The sequence below is a fragment of the Suncus etruscus genome, chromosome 3 (assembly GCF_024139225.1).
Source record: "Suncus etruscus isolate mSunEtr1 chromosome 3, mSunEtr1.pri.cur, whole genome shotgun sequence".
NCBI classification, from domain to species: Eukaryota; Metazoa; Chordata; class Mammalia; order Eulipotyphla; family Soricidae; genus Suncus; species Suncus etruscus.
This window is the reverse complement of record NC_064850.1, coordinates 60,378,986-60,400,718: the sequence shown is the minus strand read 5'-3', so window position 1 is coordinate 60,400,718 and position 21,733 is coordinate 60,378,986. Positions and strand designations below refer to the sequence as shown.

The 21,733-nt window shown below is 37.0% G+C and overlaps 1 protein-coding gene across 1 annotated transcript in view; it reads left to right on the top strand.

Moving 5' to 3' along the window:
- The first annotated feature begins 7,600 nt into the window (after positions 1 to 7,600).
- KCNT2 (potassium sodium-activated channel subfamily T member 2) overlaps positions 7,601 to 21,733 on the top strand; it is a 359,575-nt gene continuing 345,442 nt past the window's right edge. The window contains 1 exon segment of the mRNA XM_049769750.1: positions 7,601 to 7,742. Coding sequence (XP_049625707.1) covers positions 7,648 to 7,742 — 95 coding nt within the window. The 5' untranslated portion in view covers positions 7,601 to 7,647.

Below are 21,733 nucleotides of genomic sequence, written 5' to 3'. Positions count from 1 at the left end.
CAACCGTGACCTACAGAGTTATACCACAGGACCTAAGCATCGAACACGTTTAACCAAACTAACATGCACTTGCTCTTATACCCTCCCTTCTCATTACTTGGTATTTTTGTTGTTGTTGTTGTTGTTTGATTGTTGGTTTGTTTTGTTTTTTCCTACTCTCTCTTCTTGTCTCCCTCTTCCTCCACTTTCTCCTCCTCACTATCATCAACTCAATCTATGTCAAATAAAAATCACCCCCTCTATAGGAAAGGAAAGCTGACATATAGGGCGCTGTGGACAATACTGCAAAGGGTAAACACCTATATAGATAGACCTCACTAACACAACAGTCAGTACTCGAGACACAAAACCTATACATATCCAAAAGTTGAACTATTAGTTTCCTTTTCTTACAAGTACTATACTTACCTATTTTTCTGTACTCAGCGCACCTCTTGCCCTCCTGACCTCTCTACATTAATATACACCTAAGCTAACTTCTATATGTTTATATGTGGGCAGGAGCACACAGAGATAGGAATACTCCTTAAGGAAAAAACCTAAACCACAAACAACTCATACCGATACCGATACCTTATATAACCCCTCCCATATACTATCCCCTCTCCCTCCCCCAGAAATTCGGCTATCCCTTCACCCCTCAATCCCACCCCCGACATCCCCACCACATTATAACTCTCCACCCTAAGTTCTTAATCCATTAGGCATCAAGACCGACCTCCTACCCCAACGAGCCAGTACCCAGTACACAAGTGAAGAGACACCCACCCAAACTCTCATCTCGTTCCTGGCAAGAAAATACAACCAACACCCCGACTGACCCATGCAGTGTGGCCCTCCTAATCACCTCTCCCGAATGTGGACTGTGGCTTGATACTGGAACTAGCTCCAAAGGACCCCCACTGCAAGAACTCTACCTAATACCTCCCTGCCTGGACCCCGCACTTCACAAGGAAATCTCAAAAGACAATGGGGAAGCCTGTACTTTTATCATAAATTATAAACCTATATAACACTACCACTTACCTTTACTTATGTAATCTCCTGTATCACTTTCTCCATTTTTCTTTGTTTTTTTTTCCTTCTCTTTTTTCTTTTTCTTTTTTATCCTTGTTAGTATTTTTCTTGTTTGTTTGTTTTTATTGTTTTAGTTTTTTTTTTTATTTGATTTGTTTTTGTTTCTTTTGGGTCACTCCTGGCGGCACTCGGAGGGTGCTCCTGGCTCTATGCACGGAGATCGACCCTGTTGGCACGTGGGACCATATGGGATGCCGGCATTTGAGCCACCATCCTTCTGCAGGAAGGACAGACGCCTTGTCTCCATGCTATCTCTCCCGGCCCCACTTTACTCCTTTAATTATGTCTTTTATTTAATCATTTTTTAAATAAACTTTTTTCTTTTAGATATGTGTGAGCATATATATTCCTAGTTTTTGTCAGGTGTCTGTTTTCTTCTTTCTCCACCCCCAAATCCACCAGCAGTATAATGTAGCACCACTTCTTCCTGCAAAGACATATTAAACAAAGGGGAAATTTTATGTGTACAAACAAGCTCTTATCTACTAGGGATTAGAACTCATACTTGTTTATAACACAGGGACATCTCCCACCCTGAATGTATGTTGTGTGGAAACAACTTAGACTCCAGGTAACTAGACACCGACCATCCAGCCTTGACTCCTGGACCCCAGACATAGAAACGACGTTGTTCTCCACAACAGCTCCAGGAACCCAATTCCCTAGAGCATGCATAATGCTGCCAACATGTGCCAGTGCTAAATTGATAACCTGACAACGAGGAAATGGGAACAACTTGATTTAAGAGCAAGTTGTCATTCCTCATCAGCCAAAGATAAGATAAAATCAGAAAACATGTCACCCTTTTGATCTGTGCAAAAGCCAAGACAGCTATATACAGATGACTGGATGTTACAACCAGGACGGGACAGTACACATCCAGGGACCAACAACAACAACAATAGCAACAAAAAGCTCTAGCCTAGCTTTTGGTCTACGATCTATTCAACAAACAAGAGCTCCAATTCCAGAGGTCTGACAAAGACAACCACAACTGAACGGGTCTTCCGGAAACATAATGAAAGACTTTATCCCAGGCTACATCCTTGAGCAACATAATGACCAAGACCACCAACTACAGAAGATGGATTAAAATGACACGGAAGAAATAGAACTGCTAGAACCACAAAGAAAGACTTCATTATAAGCTCCATTCCTTGAGCTGCACAGTCACCAAGATCTCTAGATACAGGGGTCTGATTTTACCATCTATGATGAAACAGAAGTCTTCCATACACCACGAAAGGCGAGAGCAAATGATCATGCAAGGAGTCTATAGTTAATTCCATGACAGTACACTTCAGGGGGGAGAAACCCTGTATCTCCTAGGCCAAGGGAATTTTCTCTATAATATCCCCAATAGTTACTGTGCCTATGCAGGGGGAAAAAGAAAAGAAAAAAAAAGCACTAAACAATCATTTTTCCACATATTTGTTTATCAATTGATCATTTTTTGACATCTTTATATTAAAGATTGAAGTTGAGTGAGATTGAAGTTGATGTCTCCAATATTATTTTATTTTATCTTATCTTTCTCTTTCTTTTTGCACTCCAGCATGAGCTGATTTCAGAACAGAGTGCTCGTCTTTATTGCTGTGGTGCTCACTGGATTTTTTTTTTTTTTTGGTTTTTGGGCCACACCCATTTGACTCTCAGGGGTCACTCCAGGCTATGCACTCAGAAATCGCCCCTGGCTTGGGGGGACCATATGGGACGCCGGGGTATCGAACTGCGGTCCCTCCTATGCTAGTGCTTGCAAGGCAGACACCTTACCTCTAGCGCCACCTTCCCTGCCCCAATAACTCACTGGATATTTAATTTGATATTTCTTTTCAGTATTGTGGTAGTGTTTCAATTGCCTTTATCACATCCTCTCTCAAACTGAGGTTGAAACCCTCTGGAAGGACTCTGTCTATTTTCAGCATATTTGACTTTTTTTTTTCTTATTTTGTACCCCAATCTATTGCTTTTCTTTCCTTCAAACAAAGTCATATAACTCGATTTATCTAGCTCCTCTTCTTAAATAGAGGGAGAGACAGGAGAGGGTACCAGGACCAAAGAGATATATGATCACTAATAGTGAGCTGGACAAAGAGGGGACCACCTACTCTAGCAGTTCAGGGGTGGGTGATGGTGGGGTATATGGGTTGCAGAAGGTGAACTGGGATGGGGGGAGGACAAATTTGGTGATGCGTATTCCCCTGATTCAATGTTAATATGTATCTAAAATACTACTGTGAAAGATATGTAAGCCATTATGATCAAAATAATTAAAAAATATAAACTACAAAAAAAAAAAGACGTAAATTGTCTCCAAAAATCTGTAAATATATATAAAGGGAAATGTTACCCTACCCCTATTTTTGTGTAAGCTTATCTACAAGAAAGACCCTCCCATTTTTTGGGGGGGTCTTGGGGAGGTTACAAAAGGTTTGACCTTGGGGGCTGAAGGAGACTTTGCATGGATGCAGGATGGAGGAGGAAGCAGGGGGAGATCTCTGAGGGACATGGTACAATGCAGGGCTGAATAGGAATCCAGCGTAAATGGTTATTATAGACCACACATGCTGGCCAGGGCAAATAAAGCTGGTATTTCCTGAAGCCTGCCTGCATGTGAGTTTTCTACCCACCGTGATCACCTCAGAACTGCCAGCTCAACAGGAGGTGGATACACGTGGTCCTGAACTGGAGAAGAAAGGCCTCCATCACCATCCACCTCCATCTAAGCCCATCTTAAGGGTTTAATGCAACATGGGAACAGAGGTCTTCCAATGATAAAGTTTCCATGTCTATATATTGCTCTATTTTAAGAAGCCCAAGTTAATCCTTTGTTTATTTTTTGGCCACACCTGGCAATGCTCAGGCATTACTCTATGCTATATGCTCATATCATTCTGGCCCAGGACAGTCCTTATTATGGATTACTTTAAACATTTTTCTTAAATTTGTGAGATTTTTTTTAACACCAATTTTTAAGAGAATTGATATGTCAGATAAAGAATGAGTCTTGGGATCGAAGATAGAATCCAGATGATCTCGTGGGCTAGTTAGAGTATTGTGTATCATTTGAGTTCTTCACTGTGAGTCTGTGTTTCTATCAGTTCAGTAGAATTTTATTTATATGTTTATTTTAATGTATTACCTTCCTCCTAAACTGGTATCTGTGAACTAGAAAGCCAATAGGGTAGTCACAAAAGTACAAGATTAGGATTTCAACTTGTGTAAAATGATCTAACTTTTTAGGAGCCTAATACTAGCTTGCTTTTCCACCTTCAATTTTTTTTTTTACAGTGCTTTGTTACTTGGGCTGTTACTAAAGTATAGTTTATATTTCTGACAAATATACAAAGGCAGGTCAATATAATGAATAAAAGAGTAAACTTCATAGCTTTTTTTTAAGTTCCAAAATATTAGCTCGTCTCTTTCTTTCTTCTCTTTCTTTCTATCTTTCTTTCTTTCTTTCTTCTTTCTTTCTTTCTTTCTTTCTTTCTTTCTTTCTTTCTTTCTTTCTTTCTTCTTTCTTTCTTTCTCTTCTTTTCTTTCTTTCCTTTCTTTCTTTCTTTTCTTCTTTCTTTCTTTCTTTCTTTCTTTCTTTCTTTCTTTCCTTTCTTGCTTTCTTTCTTGCTTTCTTTCTTGCTTTCTTTCTTGCTTTCTTTCTTGCTTTCTTTTCTTGCTTTCTTTCTTGCTTTCTTTCTTGCTTTCTTTCTTTCTTGCTTTCTTGCTTTCTTGCTTTCTTGCTTTCTTGCTTTCTTGCTTTCTTGCTTTCTTTCATTCTTTCTTTTTCTTTCTTTTCTTTCTTTCTTTCTTTCTTTCTTTCTTTCTTTCTTTCTTTCTTTCTTTCTTTCTTTCTTTCTTTCTTTCTTTTCTTTCTTTCTTTTTTCTTTCTTTCTTTCTTTTCTTTCTTTCTTTCTTTCTTTCTTTCTTTCTTTCTCTCTTTCGGTTTTTGGGCCACACCCGGCGATGCTCAGGGGTTACTCCTGGCTGTCTGCTCAGAAATAGCTCCGGCAGGCATGGGGAACCATATGGGACACCGGGATTCGAACCAACCACCTTTAGTCCTGGATCCGCTGCTTGCAAAGCAAACACCGCTGTGCTATCTCTCCTGGCCCAGCTCGTCTCTTTCTATCATCAAGTCCCCATACATCAACAATGTAGTTCATACAATTTTCTTATTTGGCAATGTGATTATAAAAATTCATGCAAAAAATTTATCCAAATACAAAACTCTGGATTTAAAAAGTGAAAAAGAATCCTAAATTTAGAAAACTTCACGCATCTTAACATGTTTGTTGAGATTTTGCTATTTTGAAAGCATTGAGTTTGCGAGATAAGCCAAAGGAAGGGAACAGTCCAGAAAAATGTGTAGCTAATCATACAGCAGACCAAAATATAGTAAGCACTGCAAGAAAAATACAGGAGTAAGAATGATTGAGAGAAAGTTCATAACTAATTGCAAGAATTGAAGCAGTTCTTATGCTTCTCAGATAAATCAGGGAAACTGGAACTTCTAGAGCGGTAGTGTAGTACTGGTCTATTCCCTCTGAATTTTTCAGATTGAGACCTCTTTCCATGTTCCATGTTCTTAGCTAATAACTTGTAATAATTTCTGAGAGCACCTCTAACTTTCTGAGTAGTTCTGCCCTATACAACTCACCTATGCCCTAAAATCACCCCCCCCCAAGTCACCTAAATAAGGCACTTAAACTATGGTATTGATTCTACTTGTTTTATTGCTTGCTCCCCCTCCTTCAGGCAGGTTGCAAAGGAATTTTGAGGGCTTAGTTCATTTGCAATGCCTTCTTTGAAACCCTGCCTTGAATACTACTTATGATATTTCTTATTTCCCAATCTCTTCTTTTTCTGTTGTTTAACTACCACATCTCCTAGTGTATCACTTTGATTAGAACCTTGGATCTCCAAACAAAGCACAAGGTTCGCAAGGGCATTGGCCATGACAGTTATCTTTGAGTGCTTCCACCAGCCTATAGTCTCTCAGACATCTGGAGTCTGCCTACATCCTGAAGAAAGCTCTTCTTGGTGGAAGAACAGAATTCAAAACGTACCAGGGCCGCTCTCAATAAACAGCGATAGAAACTAAAAATTGCATTCTGAGCTCAGGTACTCCTGTGACTGTGTGGCCTACTCAGAAAGCCAGCAGCACCAGGGAGCCCACCTGGCTGCTCCTTAGTAGTCACAGTCCAGTCCATTCCTCACTGTGTTTCCGCAACACTGTGTTCTCCCTGTCATCAATCACCTAAAGCCATTTCCCCTTTGCAGCCAGAAGCGGCCCATCTCTCTTCCTTTTGCAGGATCAGAGGTTTGCTACACCAGCGTTTTTCAACCACTGTGCCTCGGAACCCTAGTGTGCCGTGAGATATTGTCTGGTGTGTCGTGGGAAAAATTCCAGTTTCATCCGTCACATGCGGCTTCAGCACACAAATAAACCAAGCATTCGATTATTTAATAATATAGTAATTATAAAAAAATTCTTTGTCTTTATTTGATTCCTATGCAAGAGAATTACTTTATCATATAGTCAATATAGACACAGAGTTAAATTTTTTTAACATTTTCTAATGGTGGTGTGATCGTGATTGTTTTTCATGAAAAAAGTGTGCATTTGCATCAAAAGGTTGAAAAACACTGCGCTACACCTCTGCAGCGTTCACTTTGTGCAAAAGGAAAAGGGGGGGGGGGTGGATAAAAAAAGGACTTTCCTGGGCTGGGAGCGGGGATTCCCTCGGTTGGAATGTGCCATTTGCATTCCGCTCCCTGCGCTTAAGGGGGACTCCACCACGGAGCTTGGTGCCTCCCCGGGAACCCCCGGTGGCCAGGCGGGGTTGCCCCCCCGGCTACGGGGAAAGGAAAGGTCTGCAGCCCGGGACTCCGCTGCTCGCCCCATTGGTCATCCCCGGGACACCTCCGTGCCCGTCACTGCTATGCTAATGAGGGAGCATCCCATTGGCTCGGCCGTGACAGCCGCGGCGATGGACTAAAGCCGGGAGGAGAGTCGGGGCAGCCGGGTGGGTCGCGGAGCGAAGAAGCCCCGCGCGCTCCGCCTGGCTGGGCCCGGGGCTGCGCCCAAGGCTCACTCACCTGCGCGCGCCTCTGGAGCCCCAGCAGCCTTTGCTAAGTGTCCACCGAGGCCGCGCGCCCCGCCACCCTCGCGCCCCTCTTCCTAGGCACCGCGCGTCTTTCCCGGCCAAGTAACTTTTGCATTCCCGCCTCCCCCCCAGTCCCGGGGACCAGAGGCGGTGCCGAGCCTGGGGGCGGTTCCCTGGCATTGCCGATTCCCGGCGGAGCCAGACTTTTTTTGCTCCTGGGCTGGGTTTGCATCATCCCCAGCACACCCTCGGGGGGGACTGAAACTGCCCCCCCCCCACTCTGCAGCCTTAGTTTCCTGCTCCTAGGAGCCCCCTTCCCCTCTTAGGCCCACCATCTCTTGCTATCTATCCCTTGCTCGGTTGCTGCACCCCCCTCATTCCCTTTCCTCATTTCCCACCTATCCCCCACCCCTTTTCTCCCTCCTCTCCTTTTTGTTGATTGATGTATCCCATTCTTTGAGAGAGGATGGTGGATTTGGAGAGCGAAGTGCCCCCTCTGCCTCCCAGGTATAGGTTTCGGGATTTGCTGCTGGGGGATCAAGGATGGCAGAACGACGACAGGTGAGTGAGGGGGTGCAGGCGCTTCCAGAAATAGACTATTGGGAGACCGAACTGGGGGAAAGGAGTTAGGGGAGAAAAAAAAAAGGAGCCCGAGATGGGGTCTCTTAGTGTGGGGGAGGGATGCAAAGGACTCTTGTCTGTCTCTCCATTTTGACTAGAGAGCAATTTTGCAAAATCTCAGCAACTCTTTACCTTTTCACTTTCTTCTCCCTGGCGTGCATTCGTTGCATCTCTTTCGTGCTTGCTCTTTTGTCTCTCTCTGTGTTTTCCTGTGGCGTGTGTGATGCTGGGAGGAGAGGTAGGGCATGTCCAAATGGCACGCTATGACAGTGCCAGATGATTTTCATCCCCCCCCCTCCCGCCTTGGGTGTTGTTAACTAAATTCGAAAATGCATGCAAGTTAATTGAACAAGCACGTAAGAAACTTAAAATCCTCTGCACTTATTTACTTACCTCTTTTCAGTGTGGTTGATTAGATGTTCTGGGAATTTTAGGTTCTTGGAACATTTGGAGTTGCAGGTAGACAGTTGGTTTCAATAAGTAACAGGTAGTTAGGAGAAATAACATTTGCAATTGAAAAGACTTTGAATACATAACTGTCACATCAAATAATGGTGTTTGCATAGCATGAGCCAAACTTCATATTAATGCTTCAGATCCATCTAACTAATATGTGTTTCAAGCCCTGGAATATTTGCTGCTATCATCACTATATCTGTAGCATCATTGCATTGCTTCAACTTTAGAAATTTCTCCAGCTATCTTAATCTCGTTATTAAAAACAATGAACCACTTTGTTTCATTAAATCTAGTATTTTCTGGAACAGTCACATGATACATTTCCTTGTTTTAAAATAATGTATGTATAATAAACAAGGCTTCTAACTCAATTGAAATGTTTCTTTAAAGTTCAACTCTATATTAATGTTCTGCTTTAATTATATAAAAGCTCCATTATTCATTCCAGGAAAAAGATCTTCCCCATTCATAATAGGCTGATACCCTACTTTCCCCTCACTATCTTAAGTTCCCAATACAGATACCTTTATCTAAAACGGGGTTTTTTACCTTGCCATCAATTATGATTTTTTTTTTTTGGTCTTGTATTAGGAATTGAAAGGAGTTCTGGATGTTTTTTGTAGGTCAATATTTTAATTTACTGTTGTCATTTTGGGGAAATATGTATAGTGATTAATGATGATAAAAATAAATACAGATGAATTGTCATCTGTATTTTGTGGAAGTGCATACAAATTTATAAAATATGATAAAAATGAATATTATGTATTAGCTTAGATGACTTATCAAGTGTAGGGTCACACATATAATAATTGAATATAATTTGTTTTCCCAGGACATTGGAGTCATCATACAGAATAGAGATTTTTATTGTAGAAAGCATCTGATGGTTTGAATATATATTTCTATTTTTATAATTTGGTCTTGGTGATGAAAGTTTAAAACTCCTGATTATGATTGGGGGTTATTCCAATGATCTGTAGTAGAAGGACATCAGAACTTTGGTGATGTAACATATATTAAATGGAGGTGTGAAATTGTAACTCTAAAACATATACAATCCTATAAACCAGTAATACTTCAATTAAAAAATGGAAAAAACCCAACAACTTTCATTTAAAACTACCCAAATGACTTATTTCTTATTGAAGAGTATGTACAATGTTTTATTCATGTAATCCCTTATAAATTTGATTAAGGGGCCAGAGGTGTGGTGCTAGCGGTAAGGCCTTGCAAGCACTAGCCTAGTAGGATGGACTGTGGTTCGATCCTGTGGCATCTCATATGGTCCCCCAAGCCAGAAGCTATTTCGAAGTGCATAGCCAGGAGCAACTCCTGAGCATCACCAGGTGTGGCCCAGAAACAAAACAAAAACAAAACAAACAAAACATTTTCTGCTTCGATATTCTCTACCAGAGTGTACATTTATTTCCAAAAGTTTATAATAGCCATGTTTAACTTAAAACTCAGGCCATATTTAATATCAAATAAGTTGCATCCCAATAACTATATATCTGTTTTTTTTTTTAAGATTGACTAATTTTATGGCATCCTGGAAACTTATTATTTTTGGTTCCAGTGTTTTTATAGGATTTATTTGAAAAAAGTCTTTATTGTAGTGGGGACACTAATTTCAATATTTTGCTTATTTATTAGTTGGTGACCATGTTCAAGATATTGAACAATTCTTAGACACCATGAACTTATTTCTGTAAGGAATGCTCTTACACTTATTTGGCACTAAATTCATACTATACTAACCAAGTTCCATGTACCATATATGCATTTGTGTATGTATATATTACAGTAGGTATATACATGTACATAGAGGCATCTATATGTATTAAATGATGCTTTATATTATCACAGTCAGTCCTCATACAACCCTTGAACAGTGAGTGGGTAGTTATTTTTGGAAAAAAGAAACTAAGTTGCTGGCAAATTTAATTCTTGTCTTGTTACTTTATCCTATGGCACTTAAGATCGGTTTGTGACTCATATTTCTCAAGAAGCTTCTAAATCCTTTCTGATTAATTTCTTTGGATTTCTAAGAATAATTTTACAGTATGTAGCACAGTTTGGGTGCTTACCAGTGTCCCCGTTCTTTATATTTTCAATATACATTATTCAATATACAATAAAAAGGTTCAACCTTTTAATTTTCTTCAGAATACCAAATCAATGAGCATAAGTAAGCCATTCCCTTTATCTCTGAATATGGTCACGGGTTCTTTGTTCATTCTTTATTCTAAATATAATGACTCTTCTTCTTCTTCTTCTTCTTCTTCTTCTTCTTCTTCTTCTTCTTCTTCTTTCTTTTCTTCTTCTATTCTACTACTGCTACTACTTCTGCTTCTCTTCCTTCCCTTCCTACTTCTCTTTTTTCTTTTCCTTTCTTCTCTTCCTTCATTCTTTTCTTTTTCTTCTGCTTCTTCTCTTCCTTCTTCCTTCTCTTCATGCTTCTTTCTTTTTTTCTTCTGCTTCTTTCCTTCTCTTCCTATGTATCTTCATTCTTTTCTTCTCTTTTTCCTTCTTTTCTTCTCTGATTCTTCTCTGCCTTCATCCTTATTCTCTTCCTACTTCTCTTCTCTTCTGCTTCTTCTCCTCCTTTTCTTTTTCTTCTTCTTCCTCTTCCTCTTCTGCTTCTTCTCTTCCTACTTCTCTTCTTTCTTCTGCTGCTTCTTCACTTCCTTCTTCTTTTCCTATTTCTCTTCTCTTCCTTTCTTCTTCTGCTTCTTCTCTTTCTTCTTCTTTGTTCTTCCCTTCCTACTTCCCTTCCTTCTTATTTCTTCTTTTCCTCCTCCTCTTCTGTTTCTCTTCCTTCTCTTCCTACTTCTCTTTCTTCTTCTCTTCTTCTGCTTCTTATTTCTTCTTCTCCTCTTCTGCGTCTTCTCTTTCTTCTTTTCCTACTTATCTTCCTTTTGCATCTTCTCTTTCTTTTTTCTTCTTTTCTTTCTTCATCTCTTCCTTCTTTCTCCTTCTTCTTCTTTCTCCTCCTCCTCCTTGTGAATAAACCAGGTAGGGTGTATATTGTAAATTAAAAAAGTTTGTTTTCAGGTTTTATCCATATTCTCTAGGCTGTGGGAACACCCTCTTTCTGTGAGTTGTTTTCCCCCTAGTCCCAGGAGCACACAAGATTATCTTGGAAAATTGCTGCATAGTCACAGAAGTTGTTATAGAAATCTAAGCGTCCCAGATCCATTGTTAGCATCATTGGAAGTCTGTTTAGATTGTCTTATAAGACTAGGTTTAAGTGCCCACAGTGATAACTGGTTCAGTACCACAAACTTATTGACTTTCTTCCTCATTTCATGACTAGCATATTTTCCAAATCAATTTTCAATAAAGTAATAACTGCTTCTTAGGGAATTTGCAGTAAGATAGATTTAAGGTCAACTCTTAGAAACGATGGAAGAATTAGATGATGAAATTCTTAAAGAATTTAAGAATTTTCATTTATATCTTTTTAAGGCCTAGATGAAATAGAATGTGAAAATTTGGCATATAATAAATATTGGAAGAGATGTTTACAGAGGTCTCTTAGGTAGGCTCTCAGAATATAGGAAGTGGGTATTCCATACCTTAGATTTTCCTGTGAACTCAATTCACTTGAATTTATATTGTATGGCTTTTTATGAAAGATATATGCAATCACACAGGATGTACATGTCATATATAGAGTTGATTTATACATTTATACATATGTAGGCACATGAAATATATATGTACAGTATTTCATGTGTGTATGTCACCAGATTATCTTTATTCTCTTTACATAGTTTCCTCTCCTTTGATTTTGTTAGCTTTTCTAAATAGGAAGAGATCATAGCTAAACATAGCAGGACCAATAACTTAGCATATGATTTGCATTAGTTCTGTAAGACCATGAAATAAGTTTGAAAATTGCTAATGGAAATCTGCTTATGCTTTTAGAATGTCTTCTTCATATTTAATACACTTTACTTTTTGGTGTTTAGAATAAAAGAAAACTCTCATTCGAATAGTTAGCATAATATTTCTTTAATAGTCATTTATCCTTTGAGTTAATATTGCAATTAACGCTTTGTTATGAGTGTCATTCTGCTAGCTTTGGGTAGACCAGAAAGAGGAATATGCAATGGTGGTTGGTCAGGAGATAGATGTTCTATGTATAGTTAGAGGTCAATTTCCTTCTTGAATGTTGGTAGTACTGTTTATATTTTATGATGTCCTTGCAGAATTTCCATTTAAGGCTGTCAAGAGGATCTCGTATACCCTCTGCAGAAAGGATTTTGTTTGAAAATGAAGTAGCTGAAGTTATTAGACTAGAGATGACTCAACAAGTCATTATTTTTGTACTTATTATTTAGAATATTTATTGCTTTCCAAATTATGACTGAAATGGATTTCACTGAACTGATTTCATATGGAAGCTAGTCATAACATGTAGAACAGGTCCATTATTTTTAGCCTTAATACTTCTATGATTCATTAAATGTAAAGATTTAGAATACTCCCCTCAGTGTATGATTGAAAAAAATTCAGGTTTTAAGTACCTTCAGAAAGTAAGAACATGCCTGTCTCACCCTTCCTTCATCATGTCTTGAATCTGTGAAATTTAGAACACATGAGCTTTTGAAGGCGAGCTAGCAAAATTGCCCAAGAGAAATGGCCATTTATTTAATTAAAGCCATTACTGTTTTTAAAATCTGATCAGTTGTTTCAAATTCTGTAAATTAAAATAGTTCTTTTATTTTTATCTGTGACAATTAAAAGTAACTTGAGCGAGTTACCTATGCTTTGTAGAACTTAAAAACATTAGTGGATGTGAATAAAGTATATAGTTCAGTAGTTGAGGAGGAACTTATAAAATGGGAAAATCTTACAGTGGCTTTTGGGACTATAAAGTTAGGTATCATAGGATGCAAAAAATTTGGAAATTTTTGTATAACATATTTATTATTTACTAACTTTATCTTCTATTCTAAGTTCCGAATTTTTTTAAAAGGATGCAGTTCATCTAAGTACTTAACCTAACTTTGTAAGTTTAGATCAATAAACAACTTCTGAACTATTTTCAGTGTTATTGAAAAGAAAGAAATGCTATTTTAGTTCTTTAATTATATGGTAGATTTTGCAGTGCATATGCGATATCTATAAAATGATCTAAACTTTGTTAGAAGGAGAATCCAGATAATGCTGGATTTTTTTAAGCATTGTTTATTATTAATGGAAAATATTTAGGAAAATTGCTAATTACTGAAATAATTAAGAGTGCATCAAATGACTTTAGTTATATCTTGTAATATATAAAATTTACAAAAACATATTATTAAATAATTTTTCAATTAAAAATAAAAATGTTGCCATTAGTATTGTATGCAGAAATATGTGATTCATTCCTTTTGATCAGTTTTTATTTAGTTTATTTTCCAGCTTTAAAGAAGTAATTGTTAAGCATTGATGTATAAATAAAATGTATAGCATGATTGGTTTATAAGAATTTGACATTTTGATTCCATTTAGTTTTTCTTTGGTAGACTTACTCATGTGTGGTTATGCTTTACTTATATATAATTTGTATTATTAAACTGTTTTATTTTTCATGGGGAGTCACATTGTGCTCTGCCAGGCACCATTACAGGCAGTGCTGAATGGAGGATCATGTGGTGGAACAGTGGAACAGTGGAACATGGAACAGTGGCTGCAATATACAAAGTCCCAGGCAATCTTGTCCAGCCTTTTAAGACATTTTTCTGGTTGTGTTTTAACTTTTATAGTATATCTGTATGTAATATATTTGGGACCAGGAAAATTAGAATGTAATATTTTCATTTTCACATCATGTTCAGGGGAATAAATGTTCTATTTAACAGCTTCTCCAATATAACTGTAAGTTAGTCTTGAATTAATTTCATCAAAAATGTCTTAATATGCTTTTCTCTTCAGTAGTTCAACTTCTGCAAAGCTAAATTTAAAAGTAGTATGGAGATAATAGAAATGAAGGGAAAACACTATAGCATTCGTTACCATTGTTGGGCTAAACTAAAATTTCAACTGAAAATATAACTAGAAATTTAGCATTCATATGACCCAGAAATACTGCTTATAGGAATATACACTAGAGTCCAAAATACAATGTAAAAGAGGCATTTGCACTTCTACATTTATTGTAGCACTATGTACAATAGGAAGAATATGGAAAGAACCCAAATGTCCAATAACAGATGAGTGGCTAAAGAAACTGTGGGATATCTACACAGTGGAATACTATGCAGCTGTTAGGAAAATGAAGTCATGACATTTTCTTAAACATGGTAGACATGGAGAGTATCATACTGAGTGAAGTGAATTAGAGGGAGTGGGATAGACATGGAACGGGATATAATAGAAACACACTATGGTAATATTATCCAGAGACAGTAGAGACAGCCATGTGGACCATAAGTCCTATTAGGAAACTTGCCACAAGTAGCAGGAGAGTGCCATTAGGGCTGATAAGGGACCACTATGACAATGATACTTGGAAATGATAACTCTGGACAAGAACTGGGTTCTGAAAGGAAATAAATTGATATGCATAAATACCCAACCATAGTGTCTTTAAAAAGGGAGAGAGAGAAGAGAGAGGACAAAAGAGATAAAAAGGGAAAAGACAACAACAGGAGAGAGGATTTAGAGAGAGGAGAGAGAGAGAATGTTTGCCCCAGAGTCAGGTAGGAGTGGGGGGGGGGGGCGGAAACAGGAAACTGATGGCAGGAAATATGCACTGGTGAAGGATATTCTAAATTGTTTGACAGAAACTCAGCCATGAACAACTTTGTAACTGAAATAAAAAACTAAATTGTATTATGAAGAGCCTTGTAATCATTTAAATAAAGTAATTAAAAAGTAAAACTTATATTTACTTATATCATGCACTTGTTGCCAGTCCACATTTTTATTTTTTGCTGTTATTAAATATTTCTATTTTATTTTCATATTTAGTTCATCTTCTTTATTAAATTTTTTCTCATAAATCATTTTGCCATTGATGAGTCATTTGTTTTTATTATCATATTTATTTATTTTCAGTGAAGAGTTATGCACCATGCTTATTTAAGGTAGCTTTAAAAAATGAAGAAAAAAAGAAATATATTTTATAATGCAAGTTGACTTGTTGCTTTATACATTGATATTTTGAAAATTAAATTACCTTGGCTTTTTTTTTTCCTGAGTGTTGTTTAAGACCTTTGCTTTTCCTGAGTATTAAACTACAAGTTTCAGTTTTTTCTTTAAAAAGTCATCAAAACAGTAGATTATGACCCAGAAGACAATGACTTTTTATTCGTTGAAAAATCCTGCCTAGATAGGTATTTTTCTTTGAAAGGATTTTGAACAGTTCTTTTCAGAAATATCGTAGATATCAGTCAGCAATCAAGTTGATATTGAGGCGAAAAATCAACTTGGGGAAGAAGATGACAAGTCCAGGGTATTTCTGGAACACAGGCAAAAATCTGATACCTTGTATGAATTCCAATTTCGCTTTGTAGTGTTGTTACAAACTAAATGGGATGCGAGGTAAATTGGTGTCCCACCTCTCAGATTGTACAGCCAGGAGATAAATATGCTTAAACAGGGCCAGAAACTTCTTTCTGTTATCAGTGGGGGAGAAATGTGAGACTTGTGAAGTTGTAAGTAAATGACCACTTTTTTAGGATCAAATAATAAAAGTATATGCATTTCTATTTGATGTTTGCAGTTAAATTATGAAACATTGTTACGCTGCTACTTAATATAACCCATCTGAAACTGTATATGGAAATGTACCTTTATAAATAATGATGATTTCAAAAGATGTATTTCCTTCTAAATTAAGAAATCCAGAGACTCACCACCTACTAAGTTTACTTTCCCAAGAAAAATCACCTGATTTTTGTTGTCTGAAACAGTCATTATTATTTACAGCTTTCCTATTATGTGTAACATCACTACACTGTACTCTCATTCATTACAGACAAGGATTCCATAGGAGCTGAAGTTCCATTTATGTTCAGTATGGTGGCCTGTCCATTCAACTCTTTTTCATATACATTTAGCATCCTAGTTTGTCCCAGTGTGTGTTTATCCACAAAACTATATAGGTCTCTCCTATATATAGAGAGAGCAGTGACCATATCTGTGCTGTGTTACATAAGTAAAAGTCCCGTTTCCATGATGAAAAGAGCATTGTGTAAGGACTTCAGACTTTTAGTGTCTGATCGACTTAAGCAAAATAGTGAATTAGAAGTTTCTAATTTGGAGGGGGGGGGTATATCTGGATGTGCTCAGGAATCACTTCTGTTGGTTCAGAAGAACCATCTGGGATTCCAGGGATTGAATTTGACTTGGCTTGTGTGCAAGGCAAGTGCCCTGCCCACTATCCTATCATTCCAGTTTCTGATTTGATTTCTCAATAACTAAATGCAGCTAGAACAAAATGAATCTTCACTAAACCAAATATATTGTATAATTTTAACAAGAAGAGGAACATATGTGGAAAACTCATCATTTACATGTAGTAATTTAGTGATTCAGTAGTAATTGTTTTGGTGTTTCTACTTTCACTGGTAAGTGGAGATGTTTTTCGAGTTAGGAAATAAAGGAATCAGTTAAGAGACTGCCATGTTTTAGTTGACTGAGAAACAGGAAAAAATGCTCTGGGTATGGAGAGAGAAGAGGCGCCACAGAAATGAAGACTGAATTCAATGAGATTTCTCTTCATTCATTTTTTTGTGTAGATCATATTCTTTCTCTTTGGTGCCTCCCCTCTTTCATTTATTTATTTTTCTGGACAAATAGAAGCAGTGAAAAAAAAAACAAACTAAAGGACAAACTGTCAAGCTTGGTTGTTCTGTAGGGGACTGTGGTTAGCACCATAACTACCAATTCTTTGACTCTTCTCTTGTTTACAGTTTTAAATGGGCTTCTCTTGGCAACTGTGTTTTAGTCCTCTATGCATTTCTGTAGTTATGCCAAGGCTTTCAAGGGCGAGATTCATTTCCCTCTGTGTATGCATTGCTTGAACTCAATATTGTATTACGTCCAATTTTCACAGTATGTGAATATATGTAAGAAATGGACTTTTGCATGCAAAGCCAAAAAAAAAACAAAAACAAAAAAACCAAAAACGCAACCCAGTGAATCTGAAATAAAGAACTGTTTGTTCTTGGCTTTTTTTGTACTGGACTTTGCATAGAATCATAATGATGAATTGTTACTGCAAGAGCACACTTAACCCATCTTGTAGAACACTGTGTGAATAAGGATAAAAGCAGATTAACACATTTCAACCTCATTTAACTCCCTGTGGGGAAATTTGTAGACTGTCCACATATTGCAAACAACCAGTTATTAACAATGGGGCCAGATGTGTGGATTTAATAATGGACAACCTGCTGTCTTAGGTCCTTCAAACACTGAAATGTCACTTGATCCCCTAGGAGTCAGATAGGGGTGATCAGTTAGCAGCACAAGTACCATCACCCCATTGCTAGGCATTATGACAAAGACTTTAGTTCCTGACACTCCATGTGGTGATTACAATAGCAGATTATAGATGGAAGCTTTCCTATTTGCTACTTTCTTTCTATAAGACTTCATGTGTTATTTCACTGCAACAGAGAAGATGAAGCAAAAATGGATGGTGATATTGAAAATAGTAATTATCATAAAACAGTGAACTTCTAACAATGAGCTTAACCTATGTCATACATTTTTAATCATAAATGTGGATTATTATTTTTAATCTCCATGCCAATTTTGCAGAATTGGGTGGTTTTCCTCTTTTTACAGATGAAATCAAGAGACCTAAATATGATCATGTAATTGGCTTTCCTATATGTCTATGTATATATAAACACACATATATAATTATATAATTTTGGGGGGTTTGTTTTATTTTTGGGACACACCTGGTGGTGGTCAGAGTTTATTCCTGGCTTTGTCCCCTGAAATTACTTCTTGTGAGCTCAGGGGGAACTTTTGGGGTGCTAGAGATCACACCCAGGTTTGCTGCAATTCAAGGCAAATGCTTTTCCCTCTCATCTCCCAGGTCCTCTGGCTTTCCAAAACTTGAACTGTCCACCTACAAACATTTGTCAGTGTTAATCATCTTCTATTTCCCTCCTCATTTTTTAGGAGAAATTAAGGGGTTTCTAACTTAGATCCCACTTTCTAAAGAACTTGTATTGGTGTGAAATCCACTCTCCCCCTTTTTACACTATTATAGAGGTGGTAAGGAAAAAGCTTACTCTTGTTTTTTAAGTAAACTGACATATTGTTTGATGCAGGAATTATTACTTAACCTTACCTCTTAATAAGTGTTACATGTTATAGAGAATTTCATTGCCACACATAATAAACTAAATAAAAAATGACAGAACACACATGATACATGAGAAAATAAAATAAAATAGAATTGGGAGCCAGTCTGAATACTTTGAGTTTGTATGCAGTTACCAGAGATGGGTTATAAAATAAGCCAGAGCAAAAAAAGCCATGATCAGTCTCATGAAATGAGAGATAAAATGGTTCAGCAGAAATAGAGTTTTCTGCGGTATCTAAATTGAAAGGACATTGCTCCAGTATATCTTCATTAGGTTCAGCGTTTTCACCAACTCTCCTCTCAGAGAAGAATAGTAAGTTTCAAAAGAGTTTTATAACATTCTCACTGTCAGAGGCTGATGTAACTAGAGAGAGTTTTTCTTTTAAAGTAGGTCTACAGGAAACACATAAATGTATTTCAGATATATCTCATAGGATAAAAAAGGAACACCCGAGGTTACTGCTAGGATGTGAATTTTTCTTGTAATCTTTCTTAAAATAATTTTTTATATAGATGGGTTTAATTAGTAGGTAGGAATGTAAGGACTCTTGAATTACACCCTTTGTTGTAAACTTCAGGTAAAAATGTAGTTCATAGAGAATAGAATGGTCAATGCTTTATGGAGAATCTACAAGAATTCTAACCAGAACACAAACATAGAGTATGTTTTTTCCTGTCTCTTATAGATATTGGATTAATTCACTCAGTTTCTTTTTCCATACATGTCTAGAATAAAATAATACTATTTAACATTACAATTTGTATCACTAATTTAGGTGTTTAGATAGCCCTATCTATTTCTGTATACATCGATGGAGCTACATATTAAATATGATTATTGTAACTGACTGACTTCTGGTTGCTAAGTAATTGATATAAATAGCCTCAAACTAGAACATCTTTTCAATTTCTCCATCACCAACCAATATAACTCTAGCCTTTCATTTAAAAACTTTACAGTAATTCTGAACTTTTTTAAAGCTTATTATCCTAATTAGTTCTTGATCTTCATTGATTCTTATGTGGTTCTTATGTGATTTTATTTAAATTAGGAATCTTTACTCTACTGCTTCATTTTATAAGTTTTTACTATGCACCCCATCTCCAATAAAACTTCATGGTTAATATATGCTCCATCATCTATATATCTTTATCAGGATGCTCTTAACCCTGATCTCAACAAATAATATTTATATATTAAAAACTTATGCTATATCACTAATGGTTATTATGTGACATAAGTCACTTATTTCAATATTCAGTGTTCTTTATTAATTGATCCTTCTGTCATTCTTTCTAAATGACTGTTTGAAATTTAATCACTGTAGTCCTTTATCTAATTCCCACTCACCTAGCAATCCCATATCTATTCCATTACCTTTGCCAATATGGTGTTATGGTCTGTGGCTGTTCTTATAGTTTTTCTATTTATGTTAATCCTTCAAGATTGGATTCATAGCCAAGATAACTAATTGGCTGTTAAAATTTACAAGGAAATTTAATGTAATATTACATATTGTTTGAGGTAGAACATAACTTTCTAGGAAATAAAAACCATTGCCTTACATTTCATCATGGATTCTCCTACATTCTTTTTGTTGTTGTTTTTTTTTGTTTGTTTGTTGGTTGGTTGGTTGGTTTTTGGGTCACACCCGGCATTGCTCAGGGGTTACTCCTGGCTCTATACTCAGAAATTTCACTTGGCAGGCTCAGGGGGCCATATGGGTTGCCGGGATTCGGACCACTGACCTTCTGCCTGCAAGGCAAATGCTTTACCTCCATGCTATCTCTCCGGCCCCGGATTCTCTACATTCTTTAACATAAGTGGTTTGAGCAACCAGTGCCAAGAGTTTTAATCCTATACTATAAGGAAGATATAGAAATTCATAGCTATGAATATGTGTGTTCCATAATATGTATTATAACAAAGAATATAGGGTCATTTGGAGACTTTCCCCCAAATGGAAACAAAATATTTTTTTAAGAATTTTATTCTCAACCCATTGAGAATTCAAATCATTAAATTTGAAAATGCCTTTATCACATTGAATTTAATATTCAAGAGGTGCTTTCTTTCTGAAAATGGCAAGCAGAATGTGCTTCAGTCCATAATTCATACTGTGACAGTTCAAATGACTGTTAAAGTGAATTCTGGAAATTTACATAGAGAGTTGCTCCTTGGAAGCCATCAGTATGTTTGACAGCCAGCAGTGGCATTGTCTAAGGAATTTGTGGGGTTGCAAGTAATCAGCTGTATCTCTGGCTTAGTTCAGGAGTTTTAGACATACCTAACTGAGATGAACAGAAATTCCTTTTTGGAAGGGTAAAAATGTAGGTAAATGTTTTAAAAATTGATAAACAGTGCTTAAAGTAGTTTTAGATTTTACTTTTTGGAAAACTTTTCCATTAAAGATATTAAAAATTTTCTTTATATTAAATATGTGATTAGGTACCAGTAAACATTTAAACATGTTCCAGTTTTTTTTTTAAAAAGAAAACATCATTCTATGACATGTACTTTACTATTATTATTCTATTTACCAAGGTGCATTCTATCCTTTGTTTTTTCATATAAAGTGATAACTTTTGATAATTTCCTTTTTTTTTTTTGGTTTTTCGGGTCACACCCCTTTGATGCTCAGGGGTTACTCGGCTAAGCGCTCAGAAATTGCCCCTGGCTTGGGGGTACCATATGGGACGCCGGGGGATCGAACCACGGTCTCTCCTTGGCTAGCACTTGCAAGGCAGACACCTTACCTTTAGCACCACCTCACTGGCCTCTTTTGATAACTTTCATGTTTTTTGCTGTGTGTGTGTGTGTGTGTGTGTGTGTGTGTGTGTGTGTGTGTGTGACACCCAGCAGTGTTAAGTGGCTCTATACTCAGAGACCAATCCTAATGGGGCTTGGGGGCAACCATATGTAGTGTTGGAGATTGAACCCAGTTTGGCTCCATGCAACGTAAGCACCCTACTCACTATACTATATTTCTCTGGCCCTATGGGAGTGAATAAACTATTTTTTTGTACCAGGACAGGTAGGAGAGGTACACTATCTAGTCATTTTACTAAGTATATACAGTTAAATATGTGCTAAAACAGGACTAACTTAGATGTTCATTATGACATGTCTGAATTCATTCCTCTGTTA